Raw genomic sequence first — 22,058 nt, forward strand, 5'->3', positions numbered from 1 at the left:
CAAGATATTATAATTCAATTTTACAGACAATGAATATTTTTTAAAAAAAGATTGGTTATTATTTTGTAGGCAAATATGGCAGCCAACTTTCATACTTTGAGGACCCAAATGACAATGAGATGAATGATTAGTATTAGCTAATGCATAGAGGACTTTGGCTCATCTTATTTGGAATGGTGTCATAAGATTCTTCATGTAACATCATGGAATTCTTTACATTAACACAAGCAGGCATTCAGGGCCTCTCAACATTCCATTGAGAAGCCACTGTGACACTATGAACTGCCAGTATACATTATGTGTTCAAATCCTGAACTTGGGCTTATGACTTTTGAGATGATCGATATAATTAAACTCCCTCATAATGTGGTCACTCACTTTGAAGCAGCAAAAAAAGGAACAATATTTCAGCTTTCATAGCTTTTTGACTGCTTGGTGTTTTAAGTCTAATAATGCATTGTCAGAAAATATGTTGCCTCTGTTATTTTAAGTCAGTAAATTTCTGAAATTGATTCGGAACTTAACATCCAAATGTATTCCCTCTTCCTTTAAGACTTGCACTATGTTCTCTGACGTCTACTGTCGGATTTTATTTTAATGTCATACGTTAAGAGTGGCAAACAACTCAGCCGCGGTGTTTTACTGAGCTGGAAAGAGCTGCTGGTCAGAGCAAATGTGCTCTTCTTGGAGACTGAAGACATGCTTCTCGACTGGCATTCTGTGTTGCAACTTAGGATTGCACATTTTCACGTCTGTAACATCCCCTGACTGTCTCAGTTTGCCTGCTGTTGGAGATCCTCACCCATTCTCTCATTACCTCCAGAGTTGACTGTTGCAATGTACTTCCTGCTCAACGCCCCCCATTCTACCCACTGCGAGCTGGAGGTCATCCTAAACTCTGATTACCGTCTCCTTACTCGTACCAAGTCCCATTCACCCATCAATCCATCCCCCTTGCTCTGACTTAAATTGGTTCCCAGTTAAACACGCCTTGATCTTGGATTTATCAGCCCTGTTTTCAAATTCTTGACCTTCACGATCTCTGTAACTACCCTGCAATCCCTCAGATATCTAGCATTCCTCTAATCCTGGTCTCCTTACCACCCACTTCATTCCAAGGGCGAACGTAGTTTAAGGTGCCTGGGTTCCGAGCTATGCGGTTCCACCATCCCTCCAAGCCGCTTTGCTCTCTTCCCCTCTCCCACTTTTAAAACCAACTTCTCTGAGCCACCTTGGTATCCTGTTCACTATCAAGTTTTGCTTTCAAGTGCTGCCAAGGAGCACCTTTGGACTTTGAACTTCCTTCCATGTAAAGACAGGGTAGCCTGGGTTTGTAATCATAAGGACTAGTTGGTGCTCTGAGGAGAGGGGTTCAATTTCCATCAAGGTAACAGAGAGAATTTAAATTCCATTAATAAATTCTGGAAGTTAAAGCCAGTTGCAGTGACCATGACAACTGTCAGTAAAGAGTGCACAGTGGCTCAGTGGTTAGCACTGCTGCCTCACAGTGCCAGGGACCTGGGTTTGATTCCACCCTAGGGTGGCTGTCTGTGTGGAGTTTGCACATTTTCCCTGTGTCTGCATGGCTCTGGTTTCCTCCCACAATCACAAAGATGTGCAGGTTAGGTAGATTGGCCATGCTAAATTGCCCCGTACTGTCCAAGCCAGGTAGGTAAGCCATGGTAAATGTGGGGTTACAGGGATGGGCTGGGTCTATTGGGATGTTCATCAGAGGTTCAGTGCAGACTTGATGGGTTGAATGTCCTCTTTCTACACTGTAGGGATTCCATGATTATATTTGAAGCTATTGAAAGAATAAATATTTTGGGCCTCATCAACTTTAGCTAAAATTTTTCTTTAATCATATGTGGGATGCTGTTCGGAGGGTCAGTGTAGACACGATGGGGCCAAATGTGCACTGGAGGGATTCTAACATTTCAATAACTGGCCACTTTCACTTTACAGAAGTTCCAAATCAACCTACTAGAAAGATATAGATTTACGATTAATTTTATTAGCAATACAATCTGACTTTTCCATTGCTTAGTCTGATTATGAAATCTGTGCTATGGGTGATTTTATGAAGTGCATTGAAAATGCTATAAAGGATTGATGGGTAGAAGGCAAAAGGTTCAATCTGAGTTCAGCAGTTCTAATGGGATAGAGTAACAGACTAAATATGAATTTGAATTCACAATATGACACAATTGCTTGAAATAATATTCAAAAATTATCATGCCCTACAACGGGGAATTTGGTTATTAAGAAGCTCTTTAGGGCAGCACGGTGGCTCAGTGGTTAGCATTGCTGCCTCACAGCACCAGGGTCCCAGGTTCGATTCCAGCCTTGGGCGACTGACTGTGTGGAGTTTGCACATTCTCCCCGTGTCTGCGTGGGTTTCCTCCGGGTGCTCCGGTTTCCTCCCACAGTCCAAAGATGTGCAGGTTAGGTGGATTGGCCATGCTAACTTGCCCGTAGCAATAGGTGCATTAGTCAGAAGGTAGTGGGTCTGGGTGGGTTACTCTTCGGAGGGTCGGTGTGGACTAGTTGGGCCGAAGGGCCTGTTTCCACACTGTAGGGAATCTAATCTAATCTGTAGGGAATCTAATCTAATTCTAAAGGAAGAATTAGAAGCCAGGTAACTCTTCATAGTGATTACTAACATTTCTCTGGTTCTGCTCAAGCACCGGAATATGTGCCAAGTTACCTCACACTGAGGGGAAAAAGTGTTTTTTAAGGAACTTTTACTGGATACACGTATTATAAATTACCACTCAATGTTTACTGCTTGTCTCTGTAAATCATATTATTAGTTCATGGGATATGAGCTGGCTGGCCAACATTTATTGTCCATCACTAATTTCCCTCAAAGTAGAGGTGAACTGCTGTCATGTTTATGACTTACAAAAGCAGTTTACATTAGTCAGAATGAATTACCCAATCCAGACCAAGTAAGTACTGAAAGCTAAAGAAAAATGCAGTCATTTATTGAAGCTATCACTGGGTCAATTGCACGTGAAAATCTATAATCTAATTTTATGCTGCAAGCTTGGGCAATGAGCTAATAGTTCACATTCTTAACTTTGTTAATAACGGTCATCAGGAAACACCCCCCCCCCCCAACGACCAAACTCTCAATCATCAAACTGACTACGGTTTGAAGTCCAGAATGCTGAACTGTAACATCTTGTGATTCCAGCAAAATTAAATCTCTACTTTCACGTTTCAATCCAAATAAGCTTCATTTCCTGTATTGAATACAGATTTTGTTGTTAACCTATTTGACTGGCCCATTTCATAATTTGCTGAGTTTATTAATTAATTGAATGTAGATGGCGACAATTAACTGTAGATTCACATGAGCTTCTTTAAATATGAACAGATTGACCTGTGGTAGTTGATTTTGTCTGTAAAAGCACATAAAGGTGGACTTTGTTGAATCATTTACAGCTAAGTTTTCCAGATTACAAAACATACTTTATTTCTTTGTTCTCAGTTTTCCACAATACTGCTTTCTAAAATTAAAAGGGAATGCACACCCATTACCGAAAAACAGTTGCTCAGCATTAAAGGATCCTGCTCATAAACTAAAGACACAGATGGAGTGAACTGCACCCATAGCTTGTGAAAGACTGTTCATCAGCATCCTGCTACATGTACTTGAAAAATAATGGGATATAAAACTCCTGAAGCAAATCTAGCATTTTGTACAGTGACGGGAAAGCAAGAGGAGATACGGTGAGCCAGTTGGCCTCTTCATAATCCCTCACATCATTTCAATATGCCACAAGTAACTCTGCTTCTCTTGAATTCCTTAGCATGCAAAAATGTATTGGTCTCTGTTCTGACGAAAGGAAATTGACCTGAGATGTTAACTCTGCTTTCCTTTACATAGATACTACGTGACTCTGAGCTGCATTTGTTATTATAATATATTACTGCATTCATAACCTACCATTAGTTCATCATCACGGTCAGGAGAAAGCAGCAATGGAATGATGACTTGATTTCTTAACAGTGGTGTTTTTTCATTTCTCAGGAGCTTGTTCAAAGTGTTCAGCTGGCCAGATACCAAGGCAAAGTTATCCAATACTGAAGGCCTGCAGTAGATGCAATGCAGGTTAGGCAAAGGCAGTTTTGGGAGAACGTACAACAAATTGTTAAAGATAACAATAAAAACAGACAATTTTGGAAATACAGTGGATGAATCAAAATTTGAAGAGATCAAAAGCTAGGTTAATATTGTTTAATATAAGCCATCAGAGTTGCAAGTTGAAGATCCAGGTAGTAAGGATGTTAAGCAGAATATATTTTATTGGGGTTCACCTCAAACTAAGTCTAATGGGTTAAAGATAAGCCCATTTTAGGACTGAACACAAGAAAGAAAGGTAAAAGTCAAAAATTTGCATGCAGACTTTGTACAGAAGCTCAAAAGATGCTTGACTGAATATTGTAATGAGGAGTGGGGCAACAGTCAAATCAGTTGACAAGAAAAGATTTTTACATAGTGCCTGTTAAAACCGCCAAACATCTCAAAAGATCTTTACTGTTAATGAAGCAGATTTAAAATGTACTCCTTGTTGTAATATAGGAAACATGGCAGCCAAATTGTGGAACAGTGCTACTAAACAGCAATGGGATAATGATCAGAGTCTGTTTTTTTTTGCCTATAATGGCCAGAATACCTGGGAACAAGCACCCTGTTCTTTTAAAAAGTAAAAACTTTGGATGTTTTACATTGACCTGAGGGGATAAAATGGGCTTTGGTTTAACATCTTATCTGAAATACAGTATTCCTGTCATTACTGGAGTGACAGCCTTGATTTTTGTGTTGCTGTTTTGGAATGAGACTTCCGACTCAGAGGGGGACATCCTATCAACTAAACAATGGCTCTCATGATAAAACACAAGATTGTGGTTGATACACAATCTAACCATAAAGTGTTCTAGACTATCATAAAACTAGTAAGTTGTGAGAAAAAATATACTTCATTGAATGCGAACGTGTGAGGATCAAGAACCAGAGGGCACAGTCTTAAGGTGCTATGCAAAAGAAGCAAATGTCAAGTGTGAAAATCCTTTCTCATAAAGTAATTAATTAGGTCTTGCAAAGGATTGCCTGCAAGTGTCGTGGAAGTAGATTCAATTGGGGAACTCAAGAGGATTTTGGATGATTATTTAATTTGAAACAATGAGTTATGGGGAAAAGAGATTGGCAGTAAGTTAAAATGCTCAGAGAACTAGTGCAGATATGATATCCAAGTGGTTTCCCTTGGCATTATAATGATTCTGATTCATGCACAGAATTGATCTCAGCAGTAATTCTGCCAACAGTGGCCACTTCAGTTCCCACATTCTCTTACATACAGACCAACTCAAAGAGAGACAAGTGACTATACACTCCAAGCAATTGCACAGCATAGAACAGATAGACGGAAATCTTACCAGTTCATTCGTTCAAATTCATTCTCTAATTTGAGGATGAAAGCTGCCAAAGAGCTTTTCAAGTCAGCCACCCGACTGATAATGGCGTCCACAGATGCCTCCAACTGCTTTTCTTCTTGTGGCTATGGAGAGTTACATTGAACTTTTATTAAGATGCAGCATTTTTTTACAGAACAATTCAGTATGAACATTCCTTCCTCTAGTCACACCGATCAATGAATTTATAGGTGGATGGCTCAAAACATGAAATTCAGACCATCTGATTATTGGAAAATCTTTAGTAAGGCTTTTCAGGATATGGAAAGCATGTGATGAACAGTATTTTGCCAAACTCCTTCTCTCTTCTCCTCTTACCTCACTCTTGGTTGACTCCAGAGCTGTTGCTATACCTAGGCATCGAATGCAGGTTGTTCTGCTTCATTTATGAAGATCTGACCAGTAAATTCTGGAAAACTCCATAGAATTACAGAATCCATACAATGTGGAGGGAGGCCATTCGACCACACTGACCCTCCAAAAAGTATCCTACCCAGACCCTCTACCCTATCCCCCTAACTCCACACTTACCATGACTAACCCATCTAGCCTGCACATCCCTGTACACTACAGACTATTTAGCATGGTCAATCCACCTAACCTGTACATCTTTGGACTGTGGGAGGAAACCGGAGCACCCAGAGGAAACCCACACAGACATTAGGACAACGTGCAAACCCCACACAACCACTTCAACTGTTGGGGCACTTGGTGCAATCTATAACTAAACATGCAACTGCCAACACAATGGTGTTCAGAATTGGGAATGATGGCTGATATTTTCTCCCTAAGCCCACAGCAATAGAACCACATATAGCAACAAACAACTCTGCTAATACTAAATGAAACCGGAATTAAGCTTGGGACACATAAGACTATATGCGTCAGTAACACAATGTTTTTGCAAAATCACTCAATTGGGAAGCTCTCTCCTTTCATAGATAACATGCCCTGAAAGTGTTATCTTGCCGCAGTGACATGAATCATCTTTCCTGGTACATTTAATGAGTTTGCAAGGTTCATTAGAAAGTTAATTCTTTGTCTGCCTCAATCGTTCTTACTAGTGATCGCAACAGCATTAGACTTTCTAAATTTTATTATGTGCCTAAAAAATTGCAACCATCTTGGAATTTTTTGATCTTTTGGTCTCAGATTTTGCCAGTACCCTTCATTTGTAGTGCAACTTCTACAAGACATCTTAATTATCTGGTTAAAAAAAACACAACTACGCAAACTCAATTCTTCTCCATATTGCTTTGCTGACCATCCAATCCCTGCTTCCAAATATCAGACCTGGTGTGACAAACCATTCTAAATTGTGATTTTGTTTCCGTGGCGAATCAATTTTCTTTATTTTTTTGAAATGCATCTTCCAGGCATTCCAATCCTTCAATTTATTTCTGGGGTCAGACTTTATCTTTCTAACGTCAACATAATTTTGAGGTGACAATTAATCAATTGGTTACATTTTTATTCTTATCTTTGATCTTGTATTCTGGCCTGATTTTTCATTTTGGACATGAGCAGAGTTTTTGGTTTACAAATTTATGGTCATTCCTTTTTTTTCTAATGCTCACTCACTACTCTATCCAAAGTCTTGTGCCGTTTATCTTGTGTCAGTAATAATCATAGTTTCATTGGCATTTTGTACCTTATTAAGGTTGTACCTTCTAATTTGGGAGTCACTGAACACTTTACTTTCTGCTACAACTTTTCTAAAGAATGTCTGTCGCACTACTGCTTCAATACTACCCGCTTAACCTTCTGTCAATGTCATTTTAAGCATAAAAGGTGTCATCAAAATGCAGCCTAGACTTGCTTTTAAGAACAAGGTTCCCCTGTAGTTGGTGCGTGTGGATATATTTAGTTACCAATGCAAATTTGGTTTTTAAACATTGAACGGAGATGTTCATTGACAACACTTCAAAACATGCCCATGCCATCCAACTATTTTCCAAACCAACCAATGGACTTGTACATAATGTTAATGATGCCATTCTTCGGCTACAGTACTTCTTTGAAATGTACCCAACACAACTGATGATATTGTGTTACTTCCTCTCTATCTTATATAGCTCTTCATCCATGAAGAATCCAAACACCGACAACTTAATGGATTTCTAAAGATAGTGCTAAACAGTAAAGCTCACTTCACTAGAACACCATGGGAATAACAATCCACATAAATTGTACAAAATGTAAATCAATGAAGAATGAATGAAGAAGATTGATAGGTGACCTTACTGAAACATGCCAGTTTTTGAGCACTTACCTATGAAATCCCTAAGAGAGGGTTTCCCCATTTAGGAGAATCTACATTCAAGTGGTGTAATCACTAAGTAAGGGACCACTCATTTAAGAGAGATAAGGAGGAATTTCCTTTCTGAGGGTAGTGAAACTGGATTTTAAAAAAATGATGTAGAAACTGAATCCTTAAGTACATTCAAACTGATATGGACAGATTTTCAAAAAAATAATCAGTCAGGGAATCAAGGATTAAGGCAAAAAGGCATAAAAATGGATTTGAGGATTACCTCATTCAATGGAGATCAAATGACCTACATTTGCTCCTACTCTTATGGTCGCTAAAGTGTATTTCATACATCACTAATACATTTGTTGACACACCTTGTCAAAATAACTTAAGATGTTTTTGTTTAAAAATGTAAAATATGATGAATTTCATAACAAAGAAACAAGTTTGTCGAACTGAATCAATTTCAGTTCCTGACAATAAACTGCACTCCTCACAGCTCCTTGGTGTTTACTAACATCCCACACATTTACACTTAAAGTATTTACAGAATTTGTATAAAAGTATGCATCAGCTTGTAGTACTCTTGACTGAGTGTTTAGCTTGGTCCCTCTCCAGATATTAAAGCACAAAATCTAGGATAACACCCAGCGCAGTACTGTCAGAGGTGGTGTCTTTCAGATAAGGCGTTAAGGATCTGAACTATTGGATGAACGCCTAAAAAATAAAGCATCACGAGAAAAACAAGTATCATCCCCAGTGCCCTGGACAACAATTATCCCTCCGCTAACCTCAACAAACACTATCTGGTCACTATCACTAATTAGAGACAAAAATAGAAATTGCTGGAAAGGCTCAGCAAGTCTGACAGCATCTGTGGAGAGAAATCAGAGTTAACATTTTGGGTCAAGTGACCCATCCTCAGTTTCGATGTTCTCTGCCATTAACTGTATACTTCCCTCTTGCATGTGTCCCAAAAGACTTTATCTCACGCTTGTCTGGATTAAACTCCATTTGCTATTTCTCCACAAGTTTCCAATCGATTTATGTCATAAAACCCCTTCCACACTCTCGATATCTTCCACAGATGCTGCCAGACTTGCTGAGCTTTTCCAGTAATTTCTATTTTTGATTCTGCACAAATGGATTGCTGCATTTCCAAGAGAACTATAGGGGCTACACTTAATTTTGCTTATATCTCATTTTTAGCATCTGTAGTATTTTTCTTTCAGTGTAAAATACTGTAGAAATATATTAAGACTGAAATAGTGAAAAATATTTCACTAACAGACTTGCATTGATAGCACATAGAACAGTATAGCATAGCAACAGGGCCCTTTGGGCCAGCATGTTTCTGCCAGCTATGATGCCATTCTAAATTATTCGCGTCAGCCAGCTCATAGTTCATATCCCTCCATACCCTGCCTGTTCATGTGTCTGGCTGAATACCTCTTAAAGTTGCTAACGCATCTGCTTCTCCCACCTCCCCCAGCAGTGCACTCCAGGCCCCTACTGCCCTGTATGAAAAACTTTCCATGCACGTCTCCTTTAAATTTTCCCTGTCTCAACTAAAATCTATGCTTCCCCTAACATTTGATATTTCCATCTTGGAAGGGCTTATGCCCGAAACGTTGATTCCCCTGCTCCTAGGATGCTGCCTGACCTACTATGCTTTTCTAGTGCCACACTTTTTGACTCTGATCTCCACCATCTGCAGTCCTCATTTATTTCCATCCTGGCAAAAGACTCCAATTATCCACCCTATCCATGCTCCCCTATTTTTACATACTTCTATATAAAGATTCAAAGCTCGCTAATACTTCTAACAAGTTGCCCCTCAGCCTCCGATGCTCTAGTGAAAACAGTCCAGTTTTGCCCAACCTCTCCTTATAGCTAATACACTCCAATTCAGAAAACATCCTGACAAATGTCTTTTCCAACTTCTCCAAAGTCTCTACATCCTTCCCACAGTGTGGAAACCAGAATTGCACACAATAGTCCAAAAGTGGCCTAACTAAAGTCTTAAGTCTTATACAGCTGCATTATGATTTGCCAACTTTTATACTTAATGCCCTGACTGACGAAGGCAGGCATACTGTATGCCTTCTTTACTACCTTATTCACTTGTGCTGCCAATTTCAGGAAGCTATGGATTCGGAATCCAAGATCCCAGATCAATGCTCCTAAGGGCACTGCTATTAATTATATACTTTCCTGTTGCATTTGACTTCCCTAAATGCATTACCTCACATTTGTCTCGATTAAACTCCATTTCACCCCCAACGTTTCCAATTGATCTAAATCATAAAGTCCCTTCCACACTCTCTACATCTCAGGAAGTGTTTGTGACATTTTATTTTGAAATCAAATGACATTACAGATGCAGGAAATGAAGTGCAGTCAGTGTTGCAATGTCAGAAATACAACAGCCAAATTTGCACAAAGCAAAATCCCACAAAGTCTTCGCATGTTTACAACATGGAGCAGCACGGTGGCTCAGTTATTTGGCACTGCTGTCTCCTAATGCCAGGGAGGAGAAAGTGAGGTCTGCAGATGCTGGAGTTCAGAGCTGGAAATGTGTTGCTGGAAAAGCGCAGCAGGTCAGGCAGCATCCAGGGAACAGGAGAATCAACGTTTCGGGCATAAGCTCTTCTTCAGGAATGGGACAGGGACACAGGCTCAATTCCACTCTCTGGCAACTGTCCGTGTGGAGTTTGCTTGTTCTCCCTGTGTCTGCATGAGCTTCCTCTGGGTGCTCCAGTTTCCTCCCACAGTCCAAAGATGTGTGGGTTAAGTGGATTGGATAAGCTAAATTGTCCATTCCTGATGAAGGGCTTTTGCCCGAAATGTCGATTTTCTTGCTCCTCGGATGCTGCCTGACCTGTGCTTTTCCAGCACCACACTAATCTAAATTGCCCATAGTGTCCAGGGATGTGCAGGTTAGGTGGGTTAGCCATGGGAAATGCAGGGTTAAGGGACAGGGGTCTGGGTGGGATGCTCTTCAGAGGCTCGGTGTGGACTCGATGGGCTGAATGGCCTGCTTCCACACTGTAGGGTTCTATGATGGAAAGAGGCCCTATAGCCCATCATACCCATGCTGGTCATGAAGAATTTATCTACTCTAATCCCAGCATTTGGCATGGAGCCTTGTATGCTATGACATTTCAAATACTCATCTAAACACTTCTTCAATGTTTTGAGGATTTCCACTTCTACCACCTTTCTGGACAGTGAGTTTCAGATACCCACCACCCTCAAATCCCCTATAAGTTTCCTGCTTACGGTAAACTACACCCTGGTTATTGATTCCTCTGCTAAAGGGGAAAAATTTCTCTCCATCTACACCTCAAAACTTTAAACACCTGAAACAAACCTAGCCTATCTTGCCTCTCTTCACAGCTGAATCACTCCAGCCTGGGCAACATTGTGGTGAATCAATTCTGCAGAAGGATCACTGGACCCAAACTTTAACTCTGCTTTCTCGTCACAGATGCTGCCACACCTGCTGTGTTTTCCCAGCAATTTGCATTTTCAATTCTGGTGAATTCCTTCTACATGCTCTCCAGTGCAATCTCACCTTTCCTAAAGTGCGGTGATCAGAATGCACGCAGTACTCCAGCTGTGGCCTAACTAATGTTATACACAACTTCATCACAGTCTCCTTGTTCTTGAAGTTAATGCTTTGACTAATCAAGGCCAGTGTCCTCTAAGCCTCCTTAACCACCTCGTCTACCTGTCCGGTTCTCTTCAAAGTCTCTAGCCCACAAATGCCACAATGAGCTGAGGGCTGAAGGTCTCCGAGGTGCAGGAAAACACAATGAATTCAATAAGAGAAACACGAGGGGAAGCAATTTCCTCCGACAAACAGGTTACTGTGAGGGTTGAGTTCAATGTACCAGGCTGGTCCTGCAACTGCCAGAGGAAGTGGTGGCGACTGGTACAATTGCAACATTTAAGAGGCATTTGGATGGGTATATGAATAGGAAGGGTTTAGAGAGATATGGGCCGGGAGCTGGCAGGTGGGACTAGATTAGGTTGGAATATTTGGTCGGCGTGGACTGGTTGGACCGAAGAGTCTGTTTCCATGCTGTACATCTCTATCTCTCTCTGATTCCTGTTTCTTACCTGCATGGCTGCCTCGACCTCGATCTCCCCGTTTCCGGTTCCGGGTGGCGGGAGGTCAGGGGTCAGAGGGGGGGAGTGTGCGCGGCCGTTTGGGTGGAGGGGGCGGGGCTAGGAGATGAACCGTGAGCGACAGAGAACTGCGATAGTCGGCGACAGGCGGCGGGGCGGAAGGCCGGCTGGCCGGAGGGCATGAGAGCGGCCATCGAGCATGTCCGGGGGAGACAGAGACTCCGAGGTAAAGGGAGGGGGACCGGCGGCCGCCCCGGGGTGGGGGTTGGAACTGGGGTTGGAGGGGGTGGTGTTGTGCGCTGTCAGTGAACATGAAGGTGCCCGGGGGGGGGGAAACTGAGACACCCCCTCATACCCCCCCGGGGGGTGGGGAGTGAGACACCCCCTCATACCCCCCCCGGGGGGTGGGGAGTGAGACACCCCCTCATACCCCCCCGGGGGGTGGGGAGTGAGACACCCCCTCATACCCCCCCCGGGGGGTGGGGAGTGAGACACCCCCTCATACCCCCCCCGGGGGGTGGGGAGTGAGACACCCCCTCATACCCCCCCGGGGGGTGGGGAGTGGGGAGAGACCTGCACAGCCAGGTCTGTGCAACCCTGCCTTCTGCACACAGCCCCTTCCTTATTAAGCTTTATTTACACAGAATTTACGTCTCTCCCTCTGATTATGTTTTTTGTTGTTGGTGTTGGAGAGTTAAAGTCCAGTGAGCTGCACATAAATAAATACGTGCTCTCTCTCTCTCTATTTTGACAACCGAAATGACAGCTCCAGTGTTTGCTCTGGGGGAGGTTGCTGTGTCATAAGTGAGCTCCAGGTTTCATCAGCAGACCCACCTTTGGAGAGTACACTAGAGATAAATAATATTCCATTGTCTCCAATGTTGCTAAAAGTTGCATTCTTAGTGATGGGTCTGGCCAGTGATGCTCACATCCCATAAATCAGTAAATCTCAAAGCGTCTTGTAGGGACGTTCATTCCCTGTAGATGCTACCTGTTGTTAACAGACAAAATTTGAATTGCTTCCTGCCCAAACAGCTGCTTACATCATACTATGGCATTTTGGCACATGTTGTCAGGTTCTAGACGCATTAACCTCGTTTGTAAAGTTCTCAATTTTTCATAATTGTGGAGTTTAACATTCATATTGGAGAACTTACAGAGTGAGATATATCTAACTAAAGCTAGCCTGTAGAAGATAAGAAAACAATATTAAAGTATAGCATGGGCAGGAGCTAATTTTTACGGAACAGTAGTATAATTGATCATGTGACACACTGGCAAAAATGCAGCAATTGGAATCCAATGAATTTTAGGGAAATATACGTGGTGAGTATGTGTTTTATGTTTCGAAATTTCTTTTGGAGATTTGAAAAGGTATTTTTAAGTGGAGCTCCAGTGCCACATTAATATCATGTCTTATGACAACATGTTCCCTGCATCTAAAACAGATTGGCTTTGTGTCACATTAGACCTGCAGGGTAACAACTCTGACTCTTTAAAAATACTTCTTTGCCTGTCTGGAGAGTGCATTGTTTCATGGAATGATTTGTTTGGATAAAGAAGTATGGTTTTGAATATCAAGGAAAAAATAGAGGTAGTAAGTTCTCTGTTGGGTTTAACATGAACTGTTAATTTGTAAGAAGTATGGAAAGACATGGGAATATATTAGCATTTCTAATAGGAAGTAGGTATTTGATTTAATAGCCTTTTTCTAGTTGAAGTATAATATGGACTTTCCTGGAGTCCCTAATTTGCTTAATTTTATAATTTAATTTAAAGAGTAAAGTAAACAAACAAAGGAGCATGCCTAGAAAGAAAATCATCCAAATATCATTGTTGCAAAATCATGGTATCCAAGTACTTATAGTTTTATTAATGTAAGTTCTATTATATTAGAGCCTCTGGTGACCTAGAACACTAGTTTCAAGTCATTATCTTTTTTTGACAGGTGGAAGAAGCAGGACAAGTTTTCCTGCTTATGAAGAAGGAATATCGGATTTCCCGCAATGTGAGATTAGCTTGGTTTCTCAACAGATTGAATCAAAACATTCGACCGATGTCAAAGTCTGAGCTTGTGAGTGGTCCCTGTGACCTGTTTGTGAGCAAATGGATGAAGTAAAATAATGGGAACCTAATGTAGCATATTCATCTTTGCACAAAATGCAAATTGCACTCTCAGTACATTGGGAGAAAATTAGATGGTCATTTTTTAGCTTAAAATATTTATTTGTCACAAAAGTATTTTTAGGTATTTGTTGGAATAGATAATTACACTAATGTAATTGTTCTCTTGTTTTCCTAAATGACTGAGAAACGAACTCATTATTTTTTTCTGCTCTCTCCCACTATTAGCCCAAACCAGACACTGAGGCCAATTGAACTCAGTGAAGTGAAAAAGTATATGATTTATGAATTGAAATTGGACTTCCTTGGCTTGATCAGGGATAGGCAACATGGTTTTGATAGAGGGAAGTCATGCCTAGCAAATCTAAGGAGTGACCAAGTGTTTGGATGAGGCTAAGGCATTTGATGTAATTTGGTCTGCATGGCTCAGTTTGATGCAATAGAATGCTGGTAACCAATGAGTCAACATGCAAAATCACTTGATATAATCCACGATTTTAGATTGGTAATATACCAAAAGCATGCACTGATGGGAGTTCCCAGGAAACCTGGAATTTATGTCCTTCCAGTTGTTAATCCAGTTCCCTTTGAAAAGCCACAATTGAACCTGTATCCTCCACAGTCTAAGGCAGTGCATTTGAAATCAGAACCACTCTCTGCGTATTAGTCTTTTTCCTAATTTTTTTTTTGCTAATCAATCTAAATTGGTGTTGTTTGATTTTTGCCCTTCTGCTAATGGAACAGGTTCTCTCCAGCACTGCCAAGATCCATCTATAAGCTTTTTCAGATACTTTGGCTATCAAATCTCCTCTTAATCTTCTGTTCTCTGAAGAGAACAGTTTCAGCAACTTTCATTTGTTCTGAAATCCTTTATTCTTTTATACTTTATTACAGTTGTATGCCACTGTGATCCATCTTACAATTACTGTTTATCTCTTACAGAGCAACTCCAGCAATGAACTGGATGTTCTCAGTGTCCTACCAAAAGGCTGGCAGCCAGATGAATCAATTGCTAATCAAATGTACCAACTGGTACCCTCAACCCACATTACCTTCCTTGCTCAGCGATACCGCTTTGTTATTGAATTGGATCTCAGTCCGTCTACAGGGATTGTGGTAAGTAATTGTTGCGATTGGTGGGAAGACAGGAGGCAGCACAATGGCTCAGTGGTTAACATTGTTGCCTCACAGCACCAGGGACCCAGATTTGATTCCAGCCTTAAATGACTGTCTGTGTGAAGTTTGCATGTTCATCCCGTGTCTGTGTGGGTTTCCCTGGCTGATTTGGTTTACTTCTACAGTGCAGACATATACAGGTTAAGTTATTTGAATAAGTTAAATTGCACTGTCGTGCCAAGGTATGTACATTCTAGGTGGATTAGCTATGGTAAGGGCAGGGTTATGGGGATAGGGTGGAGGGCTGGGTCTGGGTCTGGATGGGGTGCTCTTCTGAGGGTCAGTGTAGACTCGATGGGATGAATGGACTCTTTCCACACTGCAGGGATTCTGTGATTAAATTTGAAGCAATTGAATACATCTGAATACATATTTTGGGTCTCCTCAAGTTTAGCTATAATTTTTCTTTAATCATATGTATAGTTTTAAAATACATTATTTCATGAGATTGTTGGTGCACTGGCTGGATCAGCATTTATTTCCCATCTCGAATAGCCCTCGAGAAGGTAAGCTGTCTTCTTGAACCACTACTGTCCATGTGATTTAGGTGGATTTTACCCAGTGATCTTGAAGGAGTGGCGATATGGTTCCTTGTCAGGATGGTATGGGCTTAAAGTGGAACTTGCACGTGGTTGAGTTCCCAAGTATCTGTTGCCCTTGCCCCTTCTAGGTGGCAGAGGTCATAAATTTGGAACGTGTTTTCTAAGGAATCTGGATAAGTTCTAAATAGTATACAGGACAGCAACAGTGTTTCATGGCGGAGAAATGAATATTAAAGGTGGCGTTTGATTGGTCAATCAAGTGGGCTGCTTTGTCCTGAATGGTGTCCATCATCTTGAGTTTTATTGGTACTGCACCAATCCAGGCAAGTGGGAAATATTCTGTCACATTCCTGACTTGTGTGTGTAGATGTTGGACAGGTATTGGGGAGACAGAGTGAGTTACCTCTCTCAGAACTTGTAGCCTCTGACCCACTGTTGTAGCCACGATATTTGTATGATTACTATTATGACCCCTTGAATGTCGTTAGGGGAGGATTCAACGATGGTAATGCTGTTGAATGTTAAGGAAAAATTGTTAGATTCTCTTTTGTTGGAGATAGTCGTTGCCTGGCGCTTGTGTATTATAGATGTGCTATTTATAAAGCTCCACACAACTGTCGAGAGGCTTCACACACACTGAGAAGCATGCCCGCACGTTTGGAATAAAAAGGGAGTGCTTGCACTCTGACTGTATTGTAGGCACCCAAAAAATCATTGGGCAATTGAGGACCAGATATGTCGTCAATTCAGTAAGCCATGTAAAAATAATAGGGTAAAAGAGGGTTTCAACTACCCCATATTAATTAAAATAATCATATAGTATCAAGGGTGTAGTGGGGGTAGATTTCTTAGAAAGCTGTTCTATATACATTTCATGTCAGCTACAGATGGTCCTACAAGGGATGGTGCAGTGCTGGCCCTAATTCTGGGGAATAAAGCCAGACAGGTATGATAGGTGATAATGGAGGAGCATTTTAGTGATAGCAACCACAAAATCTTATGTTTTAAGCCTTTTATGGCAAAGGAAAAAGATGGTCTACAGAAAAGGTCTTTAGTTTGAAGTAAGGCTGATTTTTTTTTTTAAAAAAGTAAGGCAGGATTTGGCCAAATTAGATTGGGAATAGTGACTTGATGGAAAATCTACAGCAGAACCATGAGACATGTTCAGAAAGGCACAGGGTGGGGGAAGTAAAGGCCCAACATGTTCTCTTTCGGGTGAAATGTAGGAGCAACAAGCCCAGAGAATCATGGATGCCTAGGAACATTTCAGGACTGGATTAAAAGGAAAAGAGAGACATATTACAGGTTCAAAGGGAGCAAAACAATGAAGACTCTGTAGGAGTATAGAATGTACAGGGGCATGGGGAGCTCCAGAAAACAATTAGGAGAGCAAAGAGGGAGCATGAAAAGGTGCTGGTGGGCGAGATGATGGAGAATCCCAAGATATTCTACAAGTTTATCAAGGAGCAGAGAATAGATAGGAAAAGAGTTGGACCTATTAGGGACCAAGGGGGTAATTTGTGTATGAAGATGGAGTATGTTGGTGGAGTACTAAATGAGTACAGTATGTCACTTCTGTCTTTACTTGGGAGGAGGAGGAGGAGGATGCAAGTACAGAATTCAAGTAGATGGACTGTGAAATAGTTGAGTAAATTGTTATCAGAAGTGAGAGGTATTGGAGATTTTGGTGGATGTAAAAGTGGACAAATAGTCAGGTCCTGATGAGTTGAATGCCAGCTTGCTGTGGGAGATGAGGAAGGAAATTACAAGGGCCCTCACCCACATATTTAAATTGGCTCTGGCCCCAGGTAAGGTGACAGAGGACTGGAGAATAACTAGTATGGTTCTCCTTTACAGGAAGGGTGGTAGAGATAGACCAGTGAATCTAACACCAGTGGTTGGGAAACTATTGGAGAAAGTAGTGAAGGAGAAAATGAATCTCCCTTTAGAGAAGCAGAGTTTGATCAGGAATAGCCAGCATGGCTTTGATAGAGGGAGGTCATGCCTAGCAAATTTAAGGAGTGATCAGGTGTTTGGATGAGGGTAGGGCATTTGATGTAATTTATATGGATTTCAGCAAGGCCTTTGACAAGATCTGACATGGGAAATTGATATAGAAGGTAAACGTTCATGGGATCCACAGTAACCTGACAAGTTGGAGGCAAACATGGCTTAATGACAAGAGACAGAGGGTGGTGCTAGAAGGATGTTTGTGTGACTGGAGCCCAGTGTGCAATGGTATACTCTAGGGATCAATGATGCATTGCTTATTGTTTGTGACCTTCATAAATGATGTAGATAAGCATTTTGGGAGGGATGATAAGTAAGTTTGCGGATGACAAAAAAAAATGGCTGAGTAGTTGACAGTGAGAGAAAGGTATTAGATTATAAGAGGGTATAGACAGATTGGTCAGGTGAGCAGATCAGTGGCAGATGGAATTTGAAAGAAGGGGCAAGACGAGGGATTACTCAATAAATGACAGGATACTAGGATGCTCAGAGGAGCAGAGGAATCTTGGTGTGCTTGTTCACAGATCCATGAGAGTGACAGGATGGCTTAATAGAGTAGTTAAGGCATAGGGGATACTTGTCTGTATTATTCACGGCACAGATTATAATAACAAGCTGGTCATGACAGAGCTGTGCAGAATGTTGGTTCAGCCACAGTTGGAGTAATGTGTGTAGTTCTGGTCACCTCTCAATGGGATAGATGTGCACTGGAGGGGTTGCAAAGGAGATTCACTAGGATGTTGTCTGAGAGAGCGCTACCAAGAGAGCTCAGGTTGTTTTTGTTGGGGTGGAAAAAGTTGAGGGGGCACTTGATAGAGGTGTATGAGATTATGGGGGGCAAGGACAGAGTGAAAAGAAAGCAGCTGCTCCCCTTAGTAAAAGTGTCAGTAACAAGATTAGATTCCCTACAGTGTGGAAACAGGCCCTTCAGCCCAACTAGTCCACACAGACCCTCCAAAGAGTAACCCACCCAGACTCATTTCGCTCTAACTAATGCACCTAACACCATCGGCAATTTAGCATGGACATATCACCTGCCCTGCACATCTTTGGACTGTGGGAGGAAATCGGATCACCTGGAGGAAACCCACACAGACACGGGTAGAATGTGCAAACTCCACACACTCAGTCACCCAAGGCTGGAATAGAACCTGGGACCCTGGTGCTGTGAGGCAGCAGTGCTAACCATTGAGCCTTCGTGCCGCCCCACAAAGGGGTACAATTTTAAAATAAAATTGTGAAGTAGGCTTGAACAGAGCAAGATTGGTGAAGTTGATGTGCTGGACATTTTGGCAAACATTAAGATTGATAAGTCCCCAAGGCCAGACCAGATTTATCCTAGGTTGCTCTGGGAAGTGAGAAAGGAGTTGCTAAGCTGCTGGCTAAGATCTTTGCTTCCTCACTCTCCATGGGAGTAATGTCGCAGGATTGCAGGGAGGTGAATGTTGTTCCTCTTTTCAAGAAGGGTAATGGAGTAATCCCTGGCAATTACAGTTCAGTCATTCTTACATCTGTGGTCAGCAAGGTTTTGGAAAGACTTCTGAGGGATAGGATTTATGACTATTTGGAAAAGCATAGCGTGATTAAAGGCAGTCAGCATGGCTTTGTGAGGGGGCAGGTCATGCCTCACAAATCTTACTGAGTTCTTTGAGGAGGTGACGAGACAGGTCAATGAAGGTCGAGCAGTTGATGTTGTGTATGTGGACTTTAGCAAGGCATTTGATAAGGTTTCCCACGGTTAGCTCATTTCTCAAGTCAGGAGGTATGGGATACAGGGAGATTTGGCTCTCTGGATTCAGAATTGGTTGGCTGACAGAAAGTAGAGAGTGGTTGTAGATGGAAAGTATTCTGCCTGGAGATTAATGGTGAGTTGTGTCCCGCAGGGCTCTGTTCTTTGGCCTCTGCACTTTGTAGTTGTTATAAACTACTTGGATGAGGACGTTAAGGGGTGTGTTGGTACATGTGCTGATGACACAAAGATTGGAAGTGTTGTTGATAGTATCAAAGGATATTGCAGGCTGCAGCATGACATAGCCAGGATGCAGAGCTGGGCTGAGAAATGGCAGATGGAGTTCAACCTGGATAAATGCGAAGTGATGCATTTTGGAAGGTCAAGCTTGAATGCTGAATGTAGGATTAAATACAGGATTCTTGGCAGTGCAGAGGAACAGAGGTATCTTGGTGTTCAAGTGCATGGATCTTTCAAAGTTGCCACCTAGGTGGACAGGATTATTAAGAAAGCATGTGGTGTTTTGGCTTTCATTAACAGAGGGTTCGAGTTTAAGAGCTGCAAGGTTTTGCTGCAGGTTTTGCTGCAGAATACTTTCCATCTACAACCACTCTCTACCTTCTGTCAGCCAACCAATTCTGAATCCAGAGAGCCAAATCTCCCTGTATCCCATACCTCCTGACTTTGGGAATGAGCTAACCGTGGGAAACCTTATCAAATGCCTTGCTAAAGTCCACATACACAACATCAACTGCTCGACCTTCATTGACCTGACCTGGAGGCTTTGGAGAGGATGCAAAGAGGATGCTGCCTGGATTGGGCGGCTTGTCTTATGATGAGAGGTTGACTAAGCTTGGACTTTTCTCTCTGGAGAGGAGGAGAACCTGAACTTAAGGGAATTTATATTTGCCAGGATTTGGTGTTGGAGAGACTGTTAGGTCTGAAGGTTGATAAGTCTCTGGGGCCTGATGGTCTGCATCCCAGGGTACTGAAGGAGGTGGCTCGGGAAATCGTGGATGCGTTGGTGATTATTTTCCAGAGTTCAATAGATTCGGGGTCGGTTCCTGACGATTGGAGGGTGGCTAATGTTATACCACTTTTTAAGAAAGGTGGGAGAGAGAAAGGAGGAAATTATAGACCAGTTAGTCTGACCTCAGTGGTGGGAAAAATGCTGGAGTCTATTATAAAGGATGAAATTACGGCACATCTGGATAGTAGTAACAGGATAGGACAGAGTCAGCATGGATTTATGAAGGGGAAATCATGCTTGACTAATCTTCTTGAATTTTTTGAGGATGTAACTCTGAAGATGGACGAGGGAGATCCAGTAGATGTAGTGTACCTGGACTTTCAGAAAGCTTTTGATAAAGTCCCACACAGGAGGTTAGTGAGTAAAATTAGGGCGCATAGTATTGGGGGCAAAGTACTAGATTGGATTGAAAATTGGTTGGCTGATAGGAAACAAAGGGTAGTGATAAACGGCTCCATTTCGGAATGGCAGGCAGTGACCAGTGGGGTACCGCAGGGATCCGTGCTGGGACCGCAGCTTTTTACAATATATGTTAATGATATAGAAGATGGTACCAGCAATAACATGAGTAAATTTGCTGATGATACAAAGCTGGGTGGCAGGGTAAAATGTGATGAGGATGTTAGGAGATTACAGGGTGACCTGGACAAGTTAGGTGAGATGGCAGATGCAGGCAAGAACAGGAAGGCAGATTGCAACCTCAATGGAATCAATTTAGGTAAAGGGGCAGTACAGAGAGATCTGGGTGTTCTTGTACACCAGTCAATGAAGGCAAGCATGCAGGTACAGCAGGTAGTGAAGAAGGCTAATAGCATGCTGGCCTTCATAACAAGAGGAATTGAGTATAGAAGCAAAGAGGTGCTTCTGCAGCTGTACAGGGCCCTGGTGAGACCACACCTGGAGTACTGCGTGCAGTTCTGGTCTCCAAATTTGAGGAAAGACATTCTGGCTATTGAGGGAGTGCAGCGTAGGTTCACGAGGTCAATTCCTGGAATGGCGGGATTACCTTACACTGAAAGACTGAAGCGACTGGGCTTGTATACCCTTGAGTTTAGAAGACTGAGAGGGGATCTGATTGAGACATATAAGATTATGAAAGGGTTGGACACTCTGGCAGCAGGAAACATGTTTCCGCTGATGGGTGAGTGCCGAACCAGAGGACACAGCTTAAAAATACGGAGTAGACCATTTAGGACAGAGATGAGGAGAAACCTCTTCACCCAGAGAGTGGTGGCTGTGTGGAATGCTCTGCCCGAGAGGGCAGTGGAGGCCCAGTCTCTGGATTCATTTAAGAAAGAGTTTGATAGAGTTCTCAAAGATAGTGGAATCAAGGGTTATGGAGATAAGGTAGGAAGAGGTTACTGATTAGGAATGATCAGCCATGATCATCTTGAATGGTGGTGCAGGCTTGAAGGGCTGAATGGCCTATTCCTGCACCTATTGTCTATTGAAGAGAAGTGACCTGATTGAGGTGTACAAAATAATGAGAAGCATGAATAGAGTCAATAGCCAGAGACTTTTCCCCAGAGTAGGATTGACTGACATGAGGGGTCATAGTTTTAAGGTGTTAGGAGGAAG

The 22,058-nt window shown here is 42.1% G+C and overlaps 2 protein-coding genes across 2 annotated transcripts in view; one reads left to right on the forward strand and one right to left on the reverse strand.

The window, feature by feature from the left end:
• The window catches only part of med8 (mediator complex subunit 8), a 28,545-nt gene extending 16,581 nt beyond the window's left edge, over positions 1-11,964 (reverse strand). Inside the window, exons 1-3 of the mRNA XM_043698924.2 lie at positions 11,861-11,964; positions 5,446-5,567; positions 3,956-4,100 (exon numbers count right to left, since the gene is read on the reverse strand). Coding sequence (XP_043554859.1) covers positions 3,956-4,100; positions 5,446-5,567; positions 11,861-11,866 — 273 coding nt within the window. The 5' untranslated portion in view covers positions 11,867-11,964. The remainder of the gene's footprint in view (positions 1-3,955; positions 4,101-5,445; positions 5,568-11,860) is intronic.
• Positions 11,965-11,970: 6 nt separating this feature from the next.
• Positions 11,971-22,058, forward strand: part of szt2 (SZT2 subunit of KICSTOR complex) — a 260,612-nt gene continuing 250,524 nt past the window's right edge. The window contains 3 exon segments of the mRNA XM_087990508.1: positions 11,971-12,095; positions 13,818-13,943; positions 14,936-15,109. Coding sequence (XP_087846634.1) covers positions 12,069-12,095; positions 13,818-13,943; positions 14,936-15,109 — 327 coding nt within the window. The 5' untranslated portion in view covers positions 11,971-12,068.

The sequence above is a fragment of the Chiloscyllium plagiosum genome, unplaced genomic scaffold (assembly GCF_037043375.1).
Source record: "Chiloscyllium plagiosum isolate Xiang-an unplaced genomic scaffold, Cpla_swu_hap1 HiC_scaffold_9, whole genome shotgun sequence".
NCBI classification, from domain to species: Eukaryota; Metazoa; Chordata; class Chondrichthyes; order Orectolobiformes; family Hemiscylliidae; genus Chiloscyllium; species Chiloscyllium plagiosum.